The 18,951-nt window shown below is 65.2% G+C and overlaps 1 protein-coding gene across 5 annotated transcripts; it reads right to left on the minus strand.

The window, feature by feature from the left end:
• Positions 1–86: 86 nt before the first annotated feature.
• Positions 87–16,051, minus strand: RAVER1 (ribonucleoprotein, PTB binding 1). 5 transcript variants are annotated; one of them, XM_075917778.2, is made up of 15 exons: positions 15,770–16,051; positions 10,402–10,468; positions 8,779–9,248; positions 7,723–7,914; positions 7,190–7,319; positions 6,666–6,766; positions 6,151–6,225; positions 4,729–4,840; positions 4,234–4,454; positions 3,580–3,673; positions 2,752–2,879; positions 2,571–2,642; positions 1,990–2,118; positions 1,465–1,548; positions 87–1,385 (listed from the first exon to the last, which is right to left on the minus strand). In XM_075917778.2, the coding sequence occupies exons 1-15, from the start codon at positions 15,977–15,979 to the stop codon at positions 1,239–1,241; spliced, it is 2,232 nt and encodes a 743-aa protein (XP_075773893.2). In that variant the 5' UTR covers positions 15,980–16,051; the 3' UTR covers positions 87–1,238. The 5 variants fall into 5 exon arrangements, with proteins under 5 accessions (XP_075773893.2, XP_075773892.2, XP_075773895.1 ...); XM_075917777.2 differs by having other exon boundaries at positions 6,151–6,228; positions 15,770–16,008; XM_075917780.2 differs by lacking the exon at positions 15,770–16,051 and adding an exon at positions 12,322–12,860 and having other exon boundaries at positions 6,151–6,228.
• Positions 16,052–18,951: the final 2,900 nt, after the last annotated feature.

An 18,951-nucleotide genomic window follows, 5' to 3' on the forward strand; every position in this document is an offset into this window, starting at 1 on the left:
GGTGGCTCCAGGCCAGGCCGTGGTGCGGCTCCAGCGGGCCAGCTCGGGGGCACAGTTGCGCAGCGCATAGAAGAAAGGGACAAGGCTTGATCTAAATCTCTTTACTTGAGGGAGGCAACGCCCAGCGCCGGCAGGCCTGGAGTCCCACCAATACAGCAAGCCAGACACACAACTTGATAAAAGGCCCCAGCAAGAGGGGGGCTCTGTCCACACAGGCCCACCAGCCCTCCCGTGAGGAAGCAGCGTGGCCCCCTCCCCACGGTGGAGACGAAACCCCGCTCTGCATCCTGCCGCACTACTGCGTGGCTCAGGTCGTAGGCAGCCAGCCACTCCGCTCTCAGCACAGAGCTAAGGGCTTGATGCCCCGGGCTGCGGGCAGCCTGCCTGCCACAGCGGCTCAGCTGAAGTTAAGGCGAAACAAAGAGGCTGCAACTGGTTGAATGCCCAGTCCCACTAAGCCACAGGCGAGCCCCAAGCTTGGTCCCCAGGAGGGGAAGCTCAGCACAGCAGGAGCCCAGGGAACCCTTGGACACCCTCCAAACAAAGAAAAAAAAAAGAAAAAACGTCTAGAAGCAAAGTTCATGCCCCGGAGGGAGAAACTAAAAACCGGAAGGACCAGGCTCAGCGACTTTACAATGGGCCCAGATCCCGGCTCCTAGCTAATTACAAAAGGAAATAAAACCCAAGGCAGGGATTAAAAGGCAGCTCGCCAATCTCATTACCAAACAGAGGAAAACGGCAGCGTCGAGGGGTTACACCCCAGGACCCTGCAGAGGCGAGTGAGGGCCTCGGGGGGCTGCATCCCAGACGCAGCTCAGAAGGCTTTGAGCGGGGTGGGGGACTGGGAACAGGCAGATCCAGCCTCTGCGCTGCCAGGAACCACCATGCTCCTGAAGCAGGGGGCCTGCTGGAGCCGGTTCCGCTGCGCTCTCAGAAGCAGCGGCTTAAGGCAGGGAACACACGTCTCCCTGGAGTTACTGTCCTCACTCAGGCGTGGCTCCCAGTTACTGCAATCAGAACACAGCAGACTGCACAGCGGGCAGGAGGCAGAAGGGATCACAGGGTTCCCGCCTGCTGTGGCCCCAGGGGGCCAGCTCTGGGAAGGCCCATCCCCGGCAGGAAGGCTCAGAGAAGCCGAGTCTTTCACACATAAAAACCTCAAAAATCCAGACTACTGGTAAAAAAGAGTTTGTACAAGATTTACAGGCAGAAGGGACGAGTGCTTCAGAAGGGAGGGGTTAAAATATCCTCTTCCGCTTCAGGTAGGAGTCTGCATAGTGCCCCCCCAGGCCCTGAGAGTGCTGTCCGACGTAGCCGCCCTCCGGGCTGGGCTCCGGGCTGGGCAGCAGGTGGGAGAAGGCCCGTTTCTGGCCCCCGATGGGCGTCTGGAAGAGACAGCGGGAAGAGGTGTCAGGGGACCGGCAGGGCGCTCAGAGCTCTGCCCTCGTCCCCAGAGCTACTCACCTTGGAGTGGGAGCCCTGGGAGTGGCTGTTTGGTCCCAAGCCCAGGATGCTGTCTCCGGGACCCACAGGTGGCATCCCAACGGCCTGGAAGAGATATGGGGGGGGGGGGGGGGGGGTCACACCCGCAGGACCCAGCCAAGGCTTTGCCTCCCCCAAGGGGCCTAGCACCCTGCACCCTGACCACCCCCCGGCCCCTCAGGAGAGCGAGGCTGCAGCAGGGGTAGGGAACGTGGCCCTTCCCCCAGACGACCCCGCGGCCGCAACCGGCTGCTCTGCTGGCACCACACTCGCACTCCACCTCTACCCTGACTCCGCGGGCGTCTCAAGGGGCCGGCGTGGCCCACAGCCAGAGGGTTCCGTGTGGTGGCAGCGCCAGGCTGGGGCTAAGGCCCTACAGCACACAGGCACCCTCCCACCCAGGCCACGAGGAAGCCGCTGCAGGCCGGGACCGGGGCATTCCTGGCCGGGAATCGGCTGGCACCCCAAGCGAGCAGGAGCCCCCGGCCCACAGGAGCGAGGCCTCACTTTGTTCAGGTGGCTTTGTTTCAGCCCCGCTTGAAGGCCACTGGTGAAGTAGGAGGTGGGGGAGCCGGAGTAGAACGGCGGCAGGGGTGGCCCCAGGCTGCTCCGCTCAAATCCAGGAGATGAAGCCACCTGGAAGAGACGTGGCTGAGTCACAAGCCGCAGTGCCACGTCCCACCCACGGCCCTGCAGCTCAGCTGAGCTCCTGGGCTCCAGTGCAGGGCTGGAGCCAGGGCCCCTGAGCCGGGGCCCAGCCCCCACACTGCAGTTTTCAGCTCTGCAGCCCCAGTCAATCGGTGCCCCCGGGAAGCCAAAGGACGCGACACCTCCTCGTGCTCAGCTGGGCACAGGACAGGCCGCCCCCGAGGCCTCTGCTCCACACAGCCTGACGCATGCCCCTCCACCCACGCAGGCTCCCTGGGGAGGCTGCTCTCCCCACACCCCAAAAGCGACTCCTCCAGGGAACCCCACCACCTGCAGGCCACAGCCCCAGGCCGAGAAGGGAGACCTGGGAAGGCAGAGGGAGGCTCATGGCCTGGTTGCTCGCGCTAAGACCAGCCCCACAGGCTCCCAGCAGCCCTCACCTTGTGCCTGCTGTGTCCGAACGCGCCCAGGACGGGGTCCCTCGCCGGGGCGTACATTCGGGATCCCGCGTCCTGCGGGAGAAAGAGGCGCAGAGGCTGCAGAGGCAGGCGGCGCCAGGGAGGGAGGAGGCAGGACGCCCAGAGGGCTGGGCGGACGCTGGGCCCTGCCCAAGGCTCTTACCGGCGGATAGTCGAAAGCAAAGCTGTCTGCCAGCCCGGGCGGGTCGGCCATGGCGGGCTGTGGGAGTCGGGGACTGGAAACGCTCCCCAACACGCCAGCCTTCGGGTGGAACGCTTTACTGGCACCACCTGCAGAGAGCGTCCGCATTACCCCGGCCGCCCAGCAGAGCCGAGGGCAGGCAATTGCCCCAGGCTGTCCCATGCCCGGCCCCTTGCCCCCAGGGAGAGGCAGCTCTGCCTAGAAACTCAGACCCCAGCGATTCCCTTCCCCTGGGCACCGCGTGCCTGCCAGAGGGCCAGTCCCCGAGAGCCCGGCCGCCAGGCAACGCGCCCCGCCAACGGATTCCTTTGTCCCTCTGTCCTGCCATCCATGGAGCGGAGCCCCCGTGGTGGGAACGTGGCAGGGTACTGGCAGCTCCTGGCTCCCATGACTGCTGCGGGCGAGGGCTGTCTCCAGTGCAGCCTGCCCCCCGCCCCCGCGGCCACACACAGGTGCCAACGTCCCTCATGTGGGATGAGAGACACACAGAGACCCCCGCCCTCCCCCCACAGCACCTGCCATTCCCCCGGTGGCGGAGCCTGAGAAGCCACGCGCTTGGTCCCAGGCTGGCAGCCCTAGGTGCTCAACTGGGCGCTTGGTGCAGCCTCCGGAAGTCCTCCCCCCACCCCCTCGAGGGACAATCCCTCTGCCCTGCCAAGGGCACGGCCTGCCACAGGAGGGGCCTAGCCTGGCTTCTCCTGCACGGGGCCCAGCCGCGGGGCAGCCCAGCACAGACAGGTCCCTCGGGGCACGCGAGGGCGTCTGTCCGGTTCCAGGCTCCTCGCTCACCTCCCAGGCTGCTGGCGGGAAGGAGGCTGTGCAGGTTTAAGTAGGGGTTGAGAGGAATCTTGAAGTCTTTGGGCGGCTCTCCCAGCAGCGAGACCTGGGGGAGAAGGAGCCAGGATCAGGGCCGCTGGAGGCCTGCAGGCCGGAGCACAAGCCGTTTAGACCGCTGGGTTGTTTGCCAGGGCAGACGAGGCTGGAAGCGCTAGACCAGGGGTGGGGAACCCAAGGCCCAGGTGCGGCCCCTGGCTTGCCTGGATCCAGCCCCTGAGGCGGAGGCTCCCCCTGCACTGGAGAGCCCCCCGAGGCTCTGGGTGCGAGGGGCCCGTGGCGAGCGTCCCTCCCCCCCGCCTCGCGGCAGACACCCGAGGGCGCGGAGCCGGCAGCGGCAGGCAGGGACGGGGGCGCCTGCTCTAAGGCAGTGTTTCCTAAACTGCGTTCCGCCACGAGGAGAACAGGATTCAAAATGGCCCCCCTTAAAGGGGCAGGTTTCTTCCTCAACTTCCCCCCGACCCCTTTCCCCCCCGCCTCCCCTCAACAAAAAATTCTTGGTGTTTCTCAGAAAAAAATTGTTGTTCGGTGTCCCTCAGTCTTAAGAAGTTTAAGAACCGCCCTCTAGGGGCCCAGCCGGCAGGCTCCGGACACGGCCGCTCTCCTTACCCCATTCTCCACTTGCTTTGGTTTCACAGGGCCCAGGAGGGAGGGGGTGAGGCCTGGCGGGGTCCCAGGAGACGTGGTCATCGGGGGCCCCTGCGTGCCCATCGCCGAGTTCTCCCGGTCTGCCCCCATGGGTGCCAGGAAGGATGCCAGGGGCACGCCCCCCTGCGGCAGGATGGGCGACTTCCCGTGCCCCGGCGTCACGTCCGCAGGCAGAGGCCCACCTGGGAGAGGGGACGGTGTCACTAACAGTCACCCAGGCCTGAAGCGGAGCCAGAGAACGGCTGGGCTGGCACCCAGGCACCCGGGGCAGCCTCCTCTGCCAGCAGCTCCTACTCCCCGGAGGCCAGAGGGGTCTCAGCCCCCGGCAGGCCCGTGGCTGGAAGCCAGGCTCCCCCCAATGCCGAAGCCAGCGCCGCGCCAGCAGTGGGCCCGCAGCTCTGCCCAGGCCCGGCACATGCAGCAGGAGCCGGCTCCGGAGCCGCTGGGCCGGGTTACCTGAGGCGAGGTCTCCCAGCAGCGAGCTTCCGGGCGGAGCCGGGGCGGCCGCCAGCCCCAAGGAGCCGTGCTGCAGCGAGCTGAGAGGAGAGTCCCCCAGGAGCCCGGGTTTCTGCAAACAAGAGGCAGGTTCAGGCCAGGCCGAAGGCACCGCGGAGCCAGGCGGGGGAGGGGGGCTCTGGGCTCCAACGGGCAGCGCTGCGTGGCACGTGCCTCGAGCGGCGCTGCTCAGCCCGGAGGGCAGCGGCGGGACCGAGTGGCACAGCGGCGGCGTGAGGCACTAGGGAAGCACCAGACCCAGGCTCCGTGGCAACAAGCCAGCCACTGGCCAGCAGCCGGGCGAGTGGTTTTAAAGCCAGGTGCATCCTGGGGGGCCTGGAGCGGTGGGGGCGCTGCTGCTCTCGAGCCCTTCGAAAGCACTGCCAGCGCGTCTCCCCTGGCGCCCCGCCCTCCGGGAACGCCCCTGGGGCAGGGTCTCAGCCCGGCCCCCCCGCAGAGGGACCTTGCGAAGGAAGCGCGGTTCTTGGACCCCCCCACGGGGGTGGAGGTGTTGGAGAGGAGAGCTCCGGCCACCGAGGCCTGCTCCAGCCACCGTGCGGCCAGCAAGGGCCGTTCTAGCCAGCACTTCCCCAGGAAGCAGGTCTGGAAGCACCGCTGGCCGGAGCAAGCCAAGTACGGCTCGTGCACACAGAAGGCACCACGGCACGGCTTGTAGTGCAAGCACAGTGCAGGCGCTCACGGGGTCTCTCCGCTGCCTCAGCTGCTGCTTGTCCGTCCAGCCCAACTCCCCCTCGCACGCCCAACTCCCCCTCGCACGCCCAACTCCCCCTCGCACGCCCAACTCCCCCTCGCACCAATCCCTCCAGCGTGGGGCCAGCTCGGCCCACCCTGCATCCTAGCCATCAGCTCAGGGCCGGGGCCCTGCCACGCCACCTCCTCCGCAGCACAGAACTCCGGCTGCCCCAGCTGATCGCAGCCGGGGCCAGCTCAGCCCATGCTCCTCTGGGGCAAAGCCCAGCGCAGGTAGCGGCACATCTGGGAACCCAGAGGCAGGGAGCTGCTCAGCTCTTGGGGCAGTGCCCTGAGCCCCCTTACATCCTTCCCCAGGCCCCGAGCCAGGTGCTGGCGGGATGAGGGCCATCCCCAGCTCCCTCCCGCCCCACACCAAGCTGGAGGGTGGGGAGGCTGGAGACTTCCCTGCCCCCAGAGCCACGGCCAGGCTGAAGCCACCTGCAGCTGCCCCTGTGAACAGGTCTAGGGCCTCGTCCCGGCCGCTGTGGGTCCGCCCCCAGGGCAGCGCAGCACACACAACGCTCTGCAGGCCACAATCCAGCCCCAAAGGGCAACGCACAAGGGGCATTGGGACGAGGCCCCAGGTGCATTTGGCTCTGCGTCTTCACAGCACACAGCCAGGCCACTCACATGGACCACGGCTTGGTTCTCCTTGTTCTGCAGCCAGACCCGGGTCGGCAGTAGCAGGGAGCTCCCCAGCAATGCCTTCTGGGGCAGACAGCAAAGCGAGACAGAGCGTGAGCCAGAGAGGTGGAAGAAGCAGAGGGGAGCTAGTGCCAGCCGGGGGAGCATTCGCCAGCCTCCGGGGGGGGGGGGGGGGGGAGCGAAGGGCAGCAGATGCAGCACAGACGCTGGGTTCAGTTCTCGGGGGGCTCGAGCCAGCACCTAAGGCCAACCCTTGCAGACGAGGTCACTGCGCCCTCAAGTCTCCCCCGCAGACAGGCCCGTGGAAACGGCCTCCCCCCAGCTCCCCTGAAGCAGGCGGTGCTGCCGGATGCCACCCTGCTCAGCCCACAAGTCCCTGGTTCTGTGCTGGGCTGCAGCAGGCTCGGGGGCTCTCAGACAAGCAACTGGAGCCGGTTACCCCGCCTCCTGGGGGCCGCCAGGGACAGGCTGCTCTGGGGCCGGGAGCCACCCCCCCGTACCTGCTGAGCCTGCGTCTGGTTCTGGAGCGCCAGCTGAAGAAGAGCCGCGGACAGGGCGGGATTGGTCATGAGCGGCATGGACGGGGGGGCGCCCAGGAGCCCTGGAGAGAGAAGAGACCGTCCTGATCCCAGCTGTCAGTGCTGGCAGGGCCACAGGTCCCTGGCGGGACAGCGCCTGGTCCGCCACGCCGCAGGGCTAGCGCCACGCAACACGAACAGGGCGCTGCCACGGACGCTGGAAAGGGCAAGGTGCCGGGGAGCACCGAGCCCCTGGGTTCCCACGGAGCACACCCCGAGCACACTGGGCTCCGCGGCCGCCGGCCGGCCTCTGAGCGTGGGGAGGGCTGCAGGCCCGGCCTTGCCACTGGCCGGCTGAACAGGCTCCGTCGCGCCCCGTGCCCTGCTCTCGGCCACGACGGGCCTCTCCACTTACTGCGCCTGCTGGCGGTCGCACGGAGGGAGCCCAGCTCTCTGGGCATCCCTCCCGGGGCCCCAGCCCACCCCACTCCACTCCTCGCTCTTACCCTGTTTTCCCGCAACGGCCCCATGGAGCAGGGGGTTGAGGAGGAGCTGGAGGGACGCCGGGTTCCCCAGGCTGTTGAGAAGCTGGAGGATGTTTGGCTCCGGGAGGAGCCCCTTCCCACGATTCAGTGCCTTGAACAAAGTTGCCGACGTCAGAGTCGCATGGGGGCACCGGGCCAGCGACAGGCGGACGAGGGACGGCGCCGAGTGGGATTGTCAATGGGCCGGAGTGAGCCCCGTACGGATCCCAACCACCTTCCGCTGGGCGCCTCCTGGCCCCCGAGCTCCCCCCACCCCGAGTTCCCCTGGCCCCTCCCCCGAGCCCCCCCGGCCCCCGAGCCACGTTCATCAGTGGCACTCGACAGTGCCAGGGACACCTAAAGTAACCGGGGAGCCAGCATCTGCCCATCGCACCCCACGCTACGCCCCCAGCCCCCGCCCTGGGGCACACTTTCTGCATGTGGCGGGAAGAGGAAGCTCCGTGGGCCCGGCGCCGGGGGTCTGAACAGGCCGAAGCCATGGGACCGGCACTTACCGTGGCCTGGGCCGCTATCAGAGCGGCCAGCATGCTGCGCCCGGGAGGGCCTGGGGCGCAGAAGGAGACGCGGACGTGGCTGCCAGCAAGCGCCAGGCCGTCGGTGGCCTGCTGGACCATCTCGGCCATCTCCTCCGACTCGTACTCCAGCACCGCGAAGCCTTTCAGATGCCCGTCCTGGCCGCACGCCAGCTACAAAGACAAGGCGGCGGGAAGGCGGCTCAGCGCAGCAGGGAGAGGCCGGGCCCTGCGTGCTCGCGGGTGGGCAGCACAAGGGGCTTTCAGACCTTGCAGGCTGCTGCTTCCAGCCCCCCGCCCCGCCCCCAACCTGACACGGAGCCTGCCTGGATCTCAGGCCTGAGCCCCGAGAACACACAGTGGCCTCTCCTGGAGCCCCAGGCCGGGCTGAGCAGAGCAGGCGTAGCCAGGGACTCAGCGGACAGGGTGGGCTTTGGGGCCGCACTGCAGCAGGCGGCTGTGGAAAGCCCAGCTCTGAAACTCCCGCTCGCCTCCCCAAGCTCTGCTCTGCCAAACTGCGGCGGGGAAAAGCGCTTAGCGTGACCCCCTGGCTGCTCCCGGGCGCGGGAAGGCCTGGACCGGAGGGACGAGCTAGAGGCCTCGAGCCAGGCAGAGCTGCACTCTAGGGGACAGCCCCAAGGCCACTCTGCACACGTTTGCACGGGCTATTTCCCTAGCAAAGGGCCAGGGTCTGGAGACCCCTCCCTCACTGCCTTGGCCAGCTCAGCCAGCCAGGCGCCTCCCCCTCTGACGCTGGCTCCTCCCTTCCCCATAGGCGTCGGAGGCACAGCCCGCCCCGCACCGAGGCCCGTCTGCAGGAAGAGGGCTGGCTGCCCCACGAATGGCCCTTCGGGGTGGGACCGTGTTACAACGATTCCGGCCACAGCCCAGCACGGACGCGGTCACCCCAGAGCGGGCGGCACGGGGCCTGGGTAAACCTCGCCAGCAGACCCTTTGGTTAGGGTTTTAGTGCAGCCCCGGGCCCGGCCCCACAACACGGCGCGAGGCAGCGGTGCGAGCAGGAGGGAGGCGCCTCACCTGGCAGAAGGTGGGGGCACAGAGGGCCGAGAAGACCCGCCTCAGCTCCTCCAGGTCGCTGTAGCTGTGGGGCAGTTTGTCCACACACAGGCACTTGGAATGGACCAGGTCTGCGGTCAGCTGGCTGGCGTCGGTCCAGTGCACGTACAGCGTCCGCGTGCCCAGCTGCCTGCCCAGCAGGTCCGACTTGGCTCGGGCCGCCGAGTCCTTCTTCATGTACTCGACGAAGCCGTAGCCTTTGGAGTGGCCCGTCCGCTCGCTGTACACCAGGAAGCAGCGCTCCAGGTTGCCGAACGGCCGCACCAGCTCCTCAAACTGCTGCTGCGTGTGGAGCTGGGGCAGGTTGGCGATGCAGAGCAGGGCGTCCGTGGGCTGCAGCTGCACCGAGAGCTCCCTGTCCCGCAGCTTGCTCAGGTGGAACTGCCTGATGGCCGCCTCGGCTTGCTCCCCGTTCAGCAGGGTGACAAAGGCTGCAAGCAGACGTGAGGTGACCCCCGGCCCCGCCCCAGCTCAGAGCCGCACCCCACGGCCGAGGAGAGGGGTCAGCCGCAGGCGGCTCTAGAGGGAGGGCTCAGCTCCCCGCAGGGCGGCCTAACAGCAGCGCCGGCCCAGCAGATGCCTCACGCCCATGCTGGCAGCCTCTGGCACAAGGCAGAAGTCCTGGCCTGGCACGAGACCCTCGGGGCCCTAAGACAGGACCCGAGAGGACTCTGCGGCTTCTGCCAGGACGGCCGACGGTCCCACCCACACCCTGCTCCTGACAATGGCCCAGCGGGCGGGGGTGGGAACGGCTCTCCAGGGATCACCCGTGACGCCCAGAGCACGATGGCAGCGAGCGGCTCAAGCCCTGACACTGAGGGATGGAGAAAGGCCCAGCACCACAGCAAGCTCCGCCCCCAAGCCGTACGGGCTGGGCAAGCGAGGCAGAGCAGCGGTGAAATGCAGCCGGCCCGGCCCGGCCCGGCCCGGCCCGGCACGGCGGGCCCTACAGCGCCTAGCTTGCCGACTAGGGACCCAGCCCCTGGCTCACTGGAGCCGCTGCGCAGACGCGGAGGAAGACCCCACCCACAGACGGTTCCCAGCACGGCCAGAGAAGGCGGATCAGCCCTCCTAGAAATGAAACCCCAGCGTAAGCCCCTGGCCAGAGAGGAGCTGCCCTGCCGTCCTGGACTGGGAAAGGACCAGTCCCTCTAGGGACGTTAAATGGCCTTTAATCAGGGAATCAAGTAGTCGATGGAGGTTCCGCCGATGGGTCGACAAGGGGGACTGCAGAGCTGCAGCAGGGTTAGCTCCTGGCCCGGCAGAGGTGCAGTGGGGGTGGGAGGGGACCCAGGTGCGAGCCAGGACAGCTGATTCCTGGCTCACTCTCAGTCCCCCGCTGTGCCTCTGCCTCCCCCCGGCACCGGCTCCTGCTCCCCCCTTGGGCAGAGGCAGGGGGGTGTGTGTGCAGAAAGCAACTAGTCGAGTCTCTCTGTGACTACTGCCGGGCAGTGGCCTAGTCGCCCCCCCCATTCACTCGCCCAGCGTCCGGAGGGGGCTGGGCCACCGCTGCTCCCTGGCATCTTTGCGAGGTTGGCCAGTCGGATCTCACTTGAGGGGGGGGGGGGGCAGACGCTTACTCACCAGTCCCCTTGTACTTGTCCACAAAACAGTATTTCAGTTCGTAGTCGCTGAGCAGGTCGTGAACCTCCTGCGTAGACAAAGCCAAAGAGAAGTCAGCTGCTGGGGGGGAGAGACACCACAGCCCCAAAGGGCAGCACCACCTGCCCCCGCCAGGCTCCGGCCTGGAAGACGACGATCCACAGGAGACGCCAGGGGCCGGAGCATGCAGCGCTCACCAGGCCAGCCGCGTGGCTCCATTCAGAAAGGGTTGCCATGTGGCTTGGAAAAGGGGCTCCCACAAAGACCGACAGGCAGACTGTCTGGAGCCAGGCAGGACCCTGCACCTCATGGCAGAATTCTCCAGTGGAAAAGGGCAACAGCGCAACCAAGGAGAGCTGAATCCGTCAGTGGCAGAGCTAACCCCAGAAACAAGCCTAATTTTCACAGGCACATTCCAGCAGAGCCAGAGGTCTTGGTATTTCCTGGCTCCGCAGTGCGTGGGCAGGTCTGGTGACATACGGAGCACACCAAACGGCTCCCGTTAGCCAGCTTTTCCCAGGACTGCTTGCTAACTGCTCCCTCTAGCTGCAGGCACAGTGAAGGCTCAGGCAAGACTTGCGGCTGGCATCTGAACAGGGAGCTCCACTGAAAGCCACAAGCAGCCCTTGCTGCTACTTCCGGCCTGGGGCTTGTAAGTCACAAAGTTCAGAACCAAATGGGCGGGCTTCACTCCCGCCTCCTGGTACCCCTCTTTAGTCCCCCAGCCTAGAGCCCCCGGAAAAGGGATTCCTCTCCTCCCACACCCCAGGGTTAACCCTCAAGCAGCCACAGCAGTGACCTGCCTGGCAAACGAGGAGCCTTTTCTCTAGCACCGGGGCATCCGAAGGCAGGTTCCCAGGTTCCCAGGCATGCCCATCCCTGATGCAGCGCTCTCGTTCCCAGGGTCAGTGCGGTGGAGACCAGCTGGAGAGCAAGGGCTGGCAGAGCCCAGGCAGGGAGCAGCCCCGGGCATGTTCTCTGCTGGCTGGCATCAGGCTACAGCAGCATGGCCACCAGAACTGCTGGGCCTGGGCCTGCCCCGGCTCCATGCTTCAGAAGGGGCGGAGCCTCGGGCAGAAGGGGCAGGCTGGGGGCAGCCAGCTTTCGGAGCCATCCAAAGCGCACCACTGAGAGGCAATGGACAGGGCCTGGGGGCCCACGGCACAGCCACTAGGAGCCCAGAACCCTGTGACCTGCCAGGCTCCCCGCCCCCACTATCCGTGCTATGGGATGTCTGCACTGCACCCAAGTTACTTAGCAGGATAAAACCCATCCAGTGAGAACAAGACGCACCTTGTCACTAATGCCAACCCCAGCCGCTGCCGTGCCCGGAGCACCATGTGGCCAGCTGGCCTGCCTTGGAGGAACGCCCGTTCCAACGGCACACGGGGCAGGCAGCCACCTCAAGCTGTACCCGCGGCTCCTTTCAGAGACGCATCTTCAAGCCAGCGAGTTACCATCTCCGCTGCCCCGGGCAGCAATTCCACGTACCACTTCGCCTGAGGCATTGCCCTCCTCTGGCACCCTCAGCCGTGTTGTGCAGGGAGCGAGGCCCTGCCACATCACCACGGCAGAGCAAGGAACAAACCCCAGAAATCCTCGAGAATCCTGAGCTCTCCAGGTCCCTTCCACCTCTAGGATTCTATGATCCCAGGAACCTGGCACCCTGCTCCAGACTGACTACCTCCAAGAAAACCCACAGGCAGAAGTGGACGAGCAAGAGCCTGCTGATCAGCCCATGAGGGTCTCTGTGGCCCAATCCATCATCCCTGCATGCCAGGGAGACCTGCGCTGCTGGAGACATTCCAGAAGGGGCATTCACAGTGTGCTCCCCTTCCAGGGTAAGCCTAGAGACCTGCCGGAGGGACGGCTCCTTGCTCAGTCTCTCCTGGTCCCTATTACCTGTGCTTCTGGAAAGCCAGGCCACCACACTTTGGAGCCAGTGGAGAGCAGCAGGAAGTCAAGTGCTCCAGCTGAACAATGAGAGCAGGTCATGGGATCAAACCATTACCTGCTGGCCTGATGAGTTCATTCTGTGGAAGGACAATAGAACTGTGTTCACAAGGATTTCCTGCAAAGTCCCATTGTCCTTCCTAACAGCCAGGGAGCTTAATAGAAAGTGCAGCATGCTAAAGGGACCAGAAAGGAAGGTGCTTTTATAGCAAGAAGTAACAAGGGGGCTGTAGCAGGAGATGGTCTGCTGAGGACAAAGATTAAATCCATGTTAGATTTTGGAGAAAATGCAAAATATCACTGAACCAACCGAGTTCCGGGTTTTGTATCAACTTGAAACTCAGCCCAATTCCTGTCAAAGATTTATGACCATGAAAATGTTCTGTTTTGTACATCGGTATTGCAACATTTCCAGTTTCATTATGAAATTAGGTGCATTTGACCGAGTTTCTCTCTGCATTTGAGGGCTCACTAGAACCAGATACTCAGGTAATGAGACCTAGGAAATCTAGCTGTTTGCACAAACCTCGGAGTAGCCAAAACAGACTTCCATCCCCCTAAGCAGGACTGGAAAAGATCAGTCTGATTAAGGGAGACTGCGCCTCTTCCAGAGTTGTTGTGAGCCAGTTTGAGGAGTCAAAACTAAGCAGCAACTAAATGACAAGAAACACACTTGTCTAGAAGGAAACCCTCGATGCCACATAGGCACAGCCTATGATACAGATTTCTATTTTTTTATCCAATAAAGTGAGGGAGAAAAGGTGAACAACTCCAGAGAGACATGAGTGGACTACATAAAGGCAGCCAGATAAGAAGCAAACACACTTACACACACTATATAAACATCCACTGCTATTGTGCCTCCCAAATCAAGTCCCAAATGAACTATTTAACTTAACGACTGTATATGTTTAAGGACTCAAGAGTTCGAATGCTATCTTTCGATGCACTGGGGAAGTTACTTCTCTCTGCACTCAGAGTTCGGCTGTGAATTCAGGGGTCGAGAGGGCTAGCTGATGTTTGTAAACTGCTTTGAGGCTGCAAAGTCCAACTTTTGTGGGTGTGGAAGGAACAGGATATCAGCTCACATCTCAGAGAGGGAGCAAAGATTACAGAGAGACAAGCCAACCCGCACAAATGGCCTATTCAAATTCACTGCTGCGTCACCTAGGAGCTGTTCAGAGGACAGATTCTAATCACTGCATGAGACAGCAACTGGCATTTTATAGGTTAAACCAACAAGGAAGCAGGTGGCAGCCACCTGAACATCCAGGTGACCCTGGTTAGGAGTCAGGGATGGGAGCTGGGCACCAGAAGGCCCCGGGAAAGGGAGAGGCTCGTCCCACCCCTCAAACGCCTGGCATCTTCGGAGCGTCGCCGCCCTCCCCTTACTGCCGCAGCTAAAGAGAGGAGAAAGCTCCACCCATTCCACCCCCTTCTTCAGTCCAACTCCCCGTCACTTCTCCAGGGTGCAGCCCACGATAAGTGTCCCCCGGACCAACTTCCCCGATTGCTCATCCTGCCAGCCCAGCGCCCGCATCCCCGGGCTAGGTCAGGGCATTTGGCTCCTTGCTCCCCTCGCCTGTAAACCTCCTCCTTACCCGGTCGGTCACGTGCCCGGCTTCCCCCCCCCCCCCGTTACCTGGCTGGTCACGTGCCCGGCTCGCCCCCCCCCGTTACCTGGCTGGTCACGTGCCCGGCTCGCCCCCCCCCCCCCGTTACCTGGCTGGTCACGTGCCCGGCTCGCCGCCCCCCCCCCCCCGTTACCTGGCTGGTCACGTGCCCGGCTCGCCGCCCCCCCCCCCCGTTACCTGGCTGGTCACGTGCCCGGCTCGCCGCCCCCCCCCCCCGTTACCTGGCTGGTCACGTGCCCGGCTCGCCGCCCCCCCCCCCCCGTTACCTGGCTGGTCACGTGCCCGGCTCGCCCCCCCCCCCCCCCCGTTACCTGGCTGGTCACGTGCCCGGCTCGCCGCCCCCCCCCCCCCGTTACCTGGCTGGTCACGTGCCCGGCTCGCCCCCCCCCCCCCCCGTTACCTGGCTGGTCACGTGCCCGGCTCGCCGCCCCCCCCCCCCCCGTTACCTGGCTGGTCACGTGCCCGGCTCGCCGCCCCCCCCCCCCCCCGTTACCTGGCTGGTCACGTGCCCGGCTCGCCGCCCCCCCCCCCCCCCCGTTACCTGGCTGGTCACGTGCCCGGCTCGCCGCCCCCCCCCCCCCGTTACCTGGCTGGTCACGTGCCCGGCTCGCCCCCCCCCCCCCCCCGTTACCTGGCTGGTCACGTGCCCCCCCCCCCGGCTGGCCGCCCCCCCCCCCCGTTACCTGGCTGGTCACGTGCCCGGCTCCCCCCCCCCCCCCCCCCCCCCCCCGTTACCTGGCTGGTCACGTGCCCGGCTCGCCGCCCCCCCCCCCCCCGTTACCTGGCTGGTCACGTGCCCGGCTCGCCGCCCCCCCCCCCCCCGTTACCTGGCTGGTCACGTGCCCGGCTCGCCCCCCCCCCCCCCCCCCCCCCCCCCCGTTACCTGGCTGGTCACGTGCCCGGCTCGCCCCCCCCCCCCCCGTTACCTGGCTGGTCACGTGCCCGGCTCGCCGCCCCCCCCCCCCCGTTACCTGGCTGGTCATGCCCGGCTCGCCCCCCCGTTACCTGGCTGGTCACGTGCCCGGCTCGCGCCCCCCCCCCCCGTTACCTGGCTGGTCACGTGCCCGGCTCGCGCCCCCCCCCCCCCCCGTTACCTGGCTGGTCACGTGCCCGGCTCGCGCCCCCCCCCCCGTTACCTGGCTGGTCACGTGCCCGGCTCGCGCCCCCCCCCCCCCCCCGTTACCTGGCTGGTCACGTGCCCGGCTCGCGCCCCCCCCCCCCCCCGTTACCTGGCTGGTCACGTGCCCGGCTCGCGCCCCCCCCCCCGTTACCTGGCTGGTCACGTGCCCGGCTCGCGCCCCCCCCCCCCCGTTACCTGGCTGGTCACGTGCCCGGCTCGCGCCCCCCCCCCCGTTGCCTGGCTGGTCACGTGCCCGGCTCGCGCCCCCCCTCCCCCGTTACCTGGCTGGTCACGTGCCCGGCTCGCGCCCCCCCTCCCCCGTTACCTGGCTGGTCACGTGCCCGGCTCGCGCCCCCCCCCCCCCCGTTACCTGGCTGGTCACGTGCCCGGCTCGCGCCCCCCCCCCCCGTTACCTGGCTGGTCACGTGCCCGGCTCGCGCCCCCCCCCCCCCGTTACCTGGCTGGTCACGTGCCCGGCTCGCGCCCCCCCCCCCCCCGTTACCTGGCTGGTCACGTGCCCGGCTCCCCCCCCCCGTTACCTGGCTGGTCACGTGCCCGGCTCGCGCCCCCCCCCCGTTACCTGGCTGGTCACGTGCCCGGCTCCCCCCCCCCGTTACCTGGCTGGTCACGTGCCCCCCGGTACCTGGTTGGTGACGTCCCCGGGCAGCCCCCGGATCAGGACCTTGCGGCGGTTGCGGAACTGGCGGGCGCTGCGCTCCAGGCGGGCGCGCACCTCGGCCGGGTCCAGCGCGGGCAGCTCCTCCTCGGGCGCGCGGCCCGGCCCCGCCTCCGGCCCCGGCGGCTCCGGGCTGGGGACCGACGCGGCGCCCGAACCAGCCGCCGCCGCCGCCATCTTGGGAACCCGCCGCCGCCTCCCCCTCGACCATAGAGAGGCGGGCGGCCGGCACAGAGCGGCGCCAAGATCCCGCCGCCCTATTGGGCCGCCGCGACCCCGCCTACCCAGCGGCGTCCCGCCCCACGCCACCATCCGCGCTCCTCATTGGTCGGGAGGCCCCAGAATGAGCATCGCGCCCAGCGATTGGCCAGCGCGGGCAGCCCCTTGGCTCGCGGCTGCAGGGCCCGCCCGCTGGCCCGCAAGTGACCCCGCCACTCGGCGCGTCACTGGGCCCCGCCCCCCAACCGCAGTGACGGAGCGAGGCCAGGCGGGGGGCGGGGCTGTGACAGGTTCGGGGGCGGGGGGCGGGGCTGTGAGAGGTGAGAGGGCAGGGGGCGGGGCTGTGACAGGTTCGGGGGCGGGGCTGTGAGGTGGAGGGCAGGGGGCGGGGCTGTGAGGTGGAGGGCAGGGGGCGGGGCTGTGACAGGTGAGGGGCAGAGGGCGGGGCTGTGAGAGGTGGAGGGCAGGGGGCGGGGCTGTGAGAGGTTCAGGGGCGGGGCTGTGAGGTGGAGGGCAGGGGGCGGGGCTGTGATAGGTTCGGGGGGGGCGGGGCTGTGACAGGTTCGGGGGCGGGGCTGTGACAGGTTCGGGGGCGGGGCTGTGAGGTGGAGGGCAGGGGGCGGGGCTGTGACAGGTGAGGGGGCGGGGCTGTGAGGTGGAGGGCAGGGGGCGGGGCTGTGACAGGTGAGGGGCAGAGAGCGGGGCTGTGAGAGGTGGAGGGCAGGGGGCGGGGCTGTGACAGGTGAGGGGGCGGGGCTGTGACAGGTGAGGGGCAGAGGGCGGGGCTGTGAGAGGTGGGGGGCAGGGGGCAGGGGGCAGGGCTGTGACAGGTGAGGGGGCGGGGCTGTGACAGGTGAGGGGCAGAGGGCGGGGCTGTGAGAGGTGGGGGGCAGGGGTCAGGGCTGTGACAGGTGAGGGGCAGAGGGTGGGGCTGTGAGAGGTGGGGGGCAGGGGGCAGGGCTATGACAGGTTTGGGAGGAGCTGCTCCCCACCTCATCACTGGTTAACCAATTAAATGGGATTTTACACCCCTTGTTGGGTCCCTCTGTGTGTGGGGGGGAGGCTGCAGCCTCGTTTCCCTCCCCCCACCCTCACTGTGGGGCGGGGAACAAACCCTGAGTGGGCCCCAGCCCCTCCCGCACCTGCTGCAGCCTTTTCAGTAGGGCAGGAGCCGGGCCCATGGGGCTGGCCGGTGTGGGGGAAATCGAGGCTGTAGGGCCAATGCAGGGCGATAACGTGGCCCCTGCCATTTAGCCCTGGTGCACAGCAGAGAAGCTGCTGCCCATTACCCCTTCAACCAGCCCACTCTGTCCGGCTCGGCGCAGTGGAGACATTCCAGGCAGCTGGAAGGAAGCAGGTGGGAGCCCCTTAGAAAAGTCACCCCATCTACCCAGGGAAGGACAAGCCATCAGATGTCAACCCCAGGCCAGTCAGCAGAGCAGCTGATCCGACACTTAGTACAGAATTAAAGAAGGGCACCAACATCCTCCCTCCAATGGGAGTTTATGGCAAATAGTCGACATCTTTTCACCTCCATGAAGTAAGTTGTTCCAGGTAACAGTAGTGATGTCATGTACTTAGATTGCCGTAGGCTTGGTAGCACACATCATTTTGATAAAAAACTAGAATTTCAAATTAACATGGCTCACATTCAGGGCATTAAAACCTGGCTGACAGTAGCTAGAAATGGGGAATAAAAATCAAACAGTTTCTAGCAGGATCCTATAAGAATTGGTTCTTTTTTTAATCAAGTCCCAGGAAAAAAATTATAAAATAACTGATAAAGTTTGCAGATGACACAAAACTGGGAGTGTGGTAAATAATGAAGAGGACCAGTCACTCAGGGATCTGGATCACTGCACTGGATAAGCAAACAGCATGCATGAAGAGAGGTAGAATGTAAATGCATATCTCTAGAAATAAAAAATGCAGGCGGTACTTACAGGGTGAGGGACTGACTATCTTGGAAGCAGTGACTTTGAATGAGATATGGGAGTCATGGTGAAAAACCAGATCCCCAGCAGATGCTGTGGCCAAAAGAGCTAATGGGATAGATGTTGGGTACATGAACGAGGGAATGGCGAGTAGCTGTAGAGACGCTATTTTACCTGTTATTGGGCACTGGTACAACTGCTGTTGGAATACTAGGGCCAGGTCTGCTACCCGCAAGCCAAGCGGGATGTTGAGAGGGTCCAGAGAAAAGCCACGAGAATGATTAGCGCTAGAAAACATGCCTTGTGCTAAGTTCCAGTCTTTGTTAAACTCAGCGCTAAGCCCAAGAGCAGAGTCTAGAAGCATGTGTGTGGCCAGGGGCAGCAACCTTTGGCGCTCAGCCAATCAGGGTAATCTGCTGGCAGGCAGAGACCGTTTAGCTCCCCTGGGCTAGGACTGGGAGCTGCAAGGAAACCTTCCAGCCGATACTGAACAGTTGGAAACTACCCCCCTGGGCTGAGACCTGAGACTCAACGATTGTTCCCCATGCACAGGGCTCTGCGTTTAAGGGCCTGTAGAGCAAAGTCTAGCACCAATCCACGCCTGGAGGCAACTCCTCCTGAAGAGTGGGCCTAGGTCACTGCGAGTTCTCTCCCCCGGCAACTGTTAAATCAAGCTGAGATTTGCGTGTAAGGAATCTGCTCTAGGAAATAGTGGGGGGGACGATCTCTGGCCTGTGGTACCTGGAGTGGACCAGGTGATTGCAAATGGCCCCTTGCCACCAGGGCCAGCCTTACCCATAGGCAGAATATGCAGCTGCATGGGGCACCCAAAAAGGGGGGGCACCCCTGGGTCTTAATGTCCACCCAGCCACCCGTCCTTGCTGCAACCTAGTGGCTACGTCTAGACTGGCACGATTTTCCAGAAATGCTTTTAACGGAAAAGTTTTCCATGAAAAGCATTTTCGGAACAGAGCGTCTAGATTGGCAAGACGCTTT

The sequence above is a fragment of the Pelodiscus sinensis genome, chromosome 31, assembly GCF_052426305.1.
Source record: "Pelodiscus sinensis isolate ZL-2025 chromosome 31, ASM5242630v1, whole genome shotgun sequence".
Classification (NCBI taxonomy): domain Eukaryota; kingdom Metazoa; phylum Chordata; order Testudines; family Trionychidae; genus Pelodiscus; species Pelodiscus sinensis.

Bases quoted from the DNA above. Each gene is read 5' to 3' on its own strand.
- RAVER1 (XM_075917777.2), bottom strand. From the start codon at position 15,979: ATGGCGGCGGCGGCGGCTGGTTCGGGCGCCGCGTCGGTCCCCAGCCCG. The intron at 6,229-6,665 runs GTACGGGGGGGT...TGTCTGCCCCAG, and splicing joins ACCAGACGCAGGCTCAGCAG to AAGGCATTGCTGGGGAGCTC. The intron at 2,119-2,570 runs GTGAGGGCTGCT...CGTCTCTTCCAG, and splicing joins TCGGACACAGCAGGCACAAG to GTGGCTTCATCTCCTGGATT.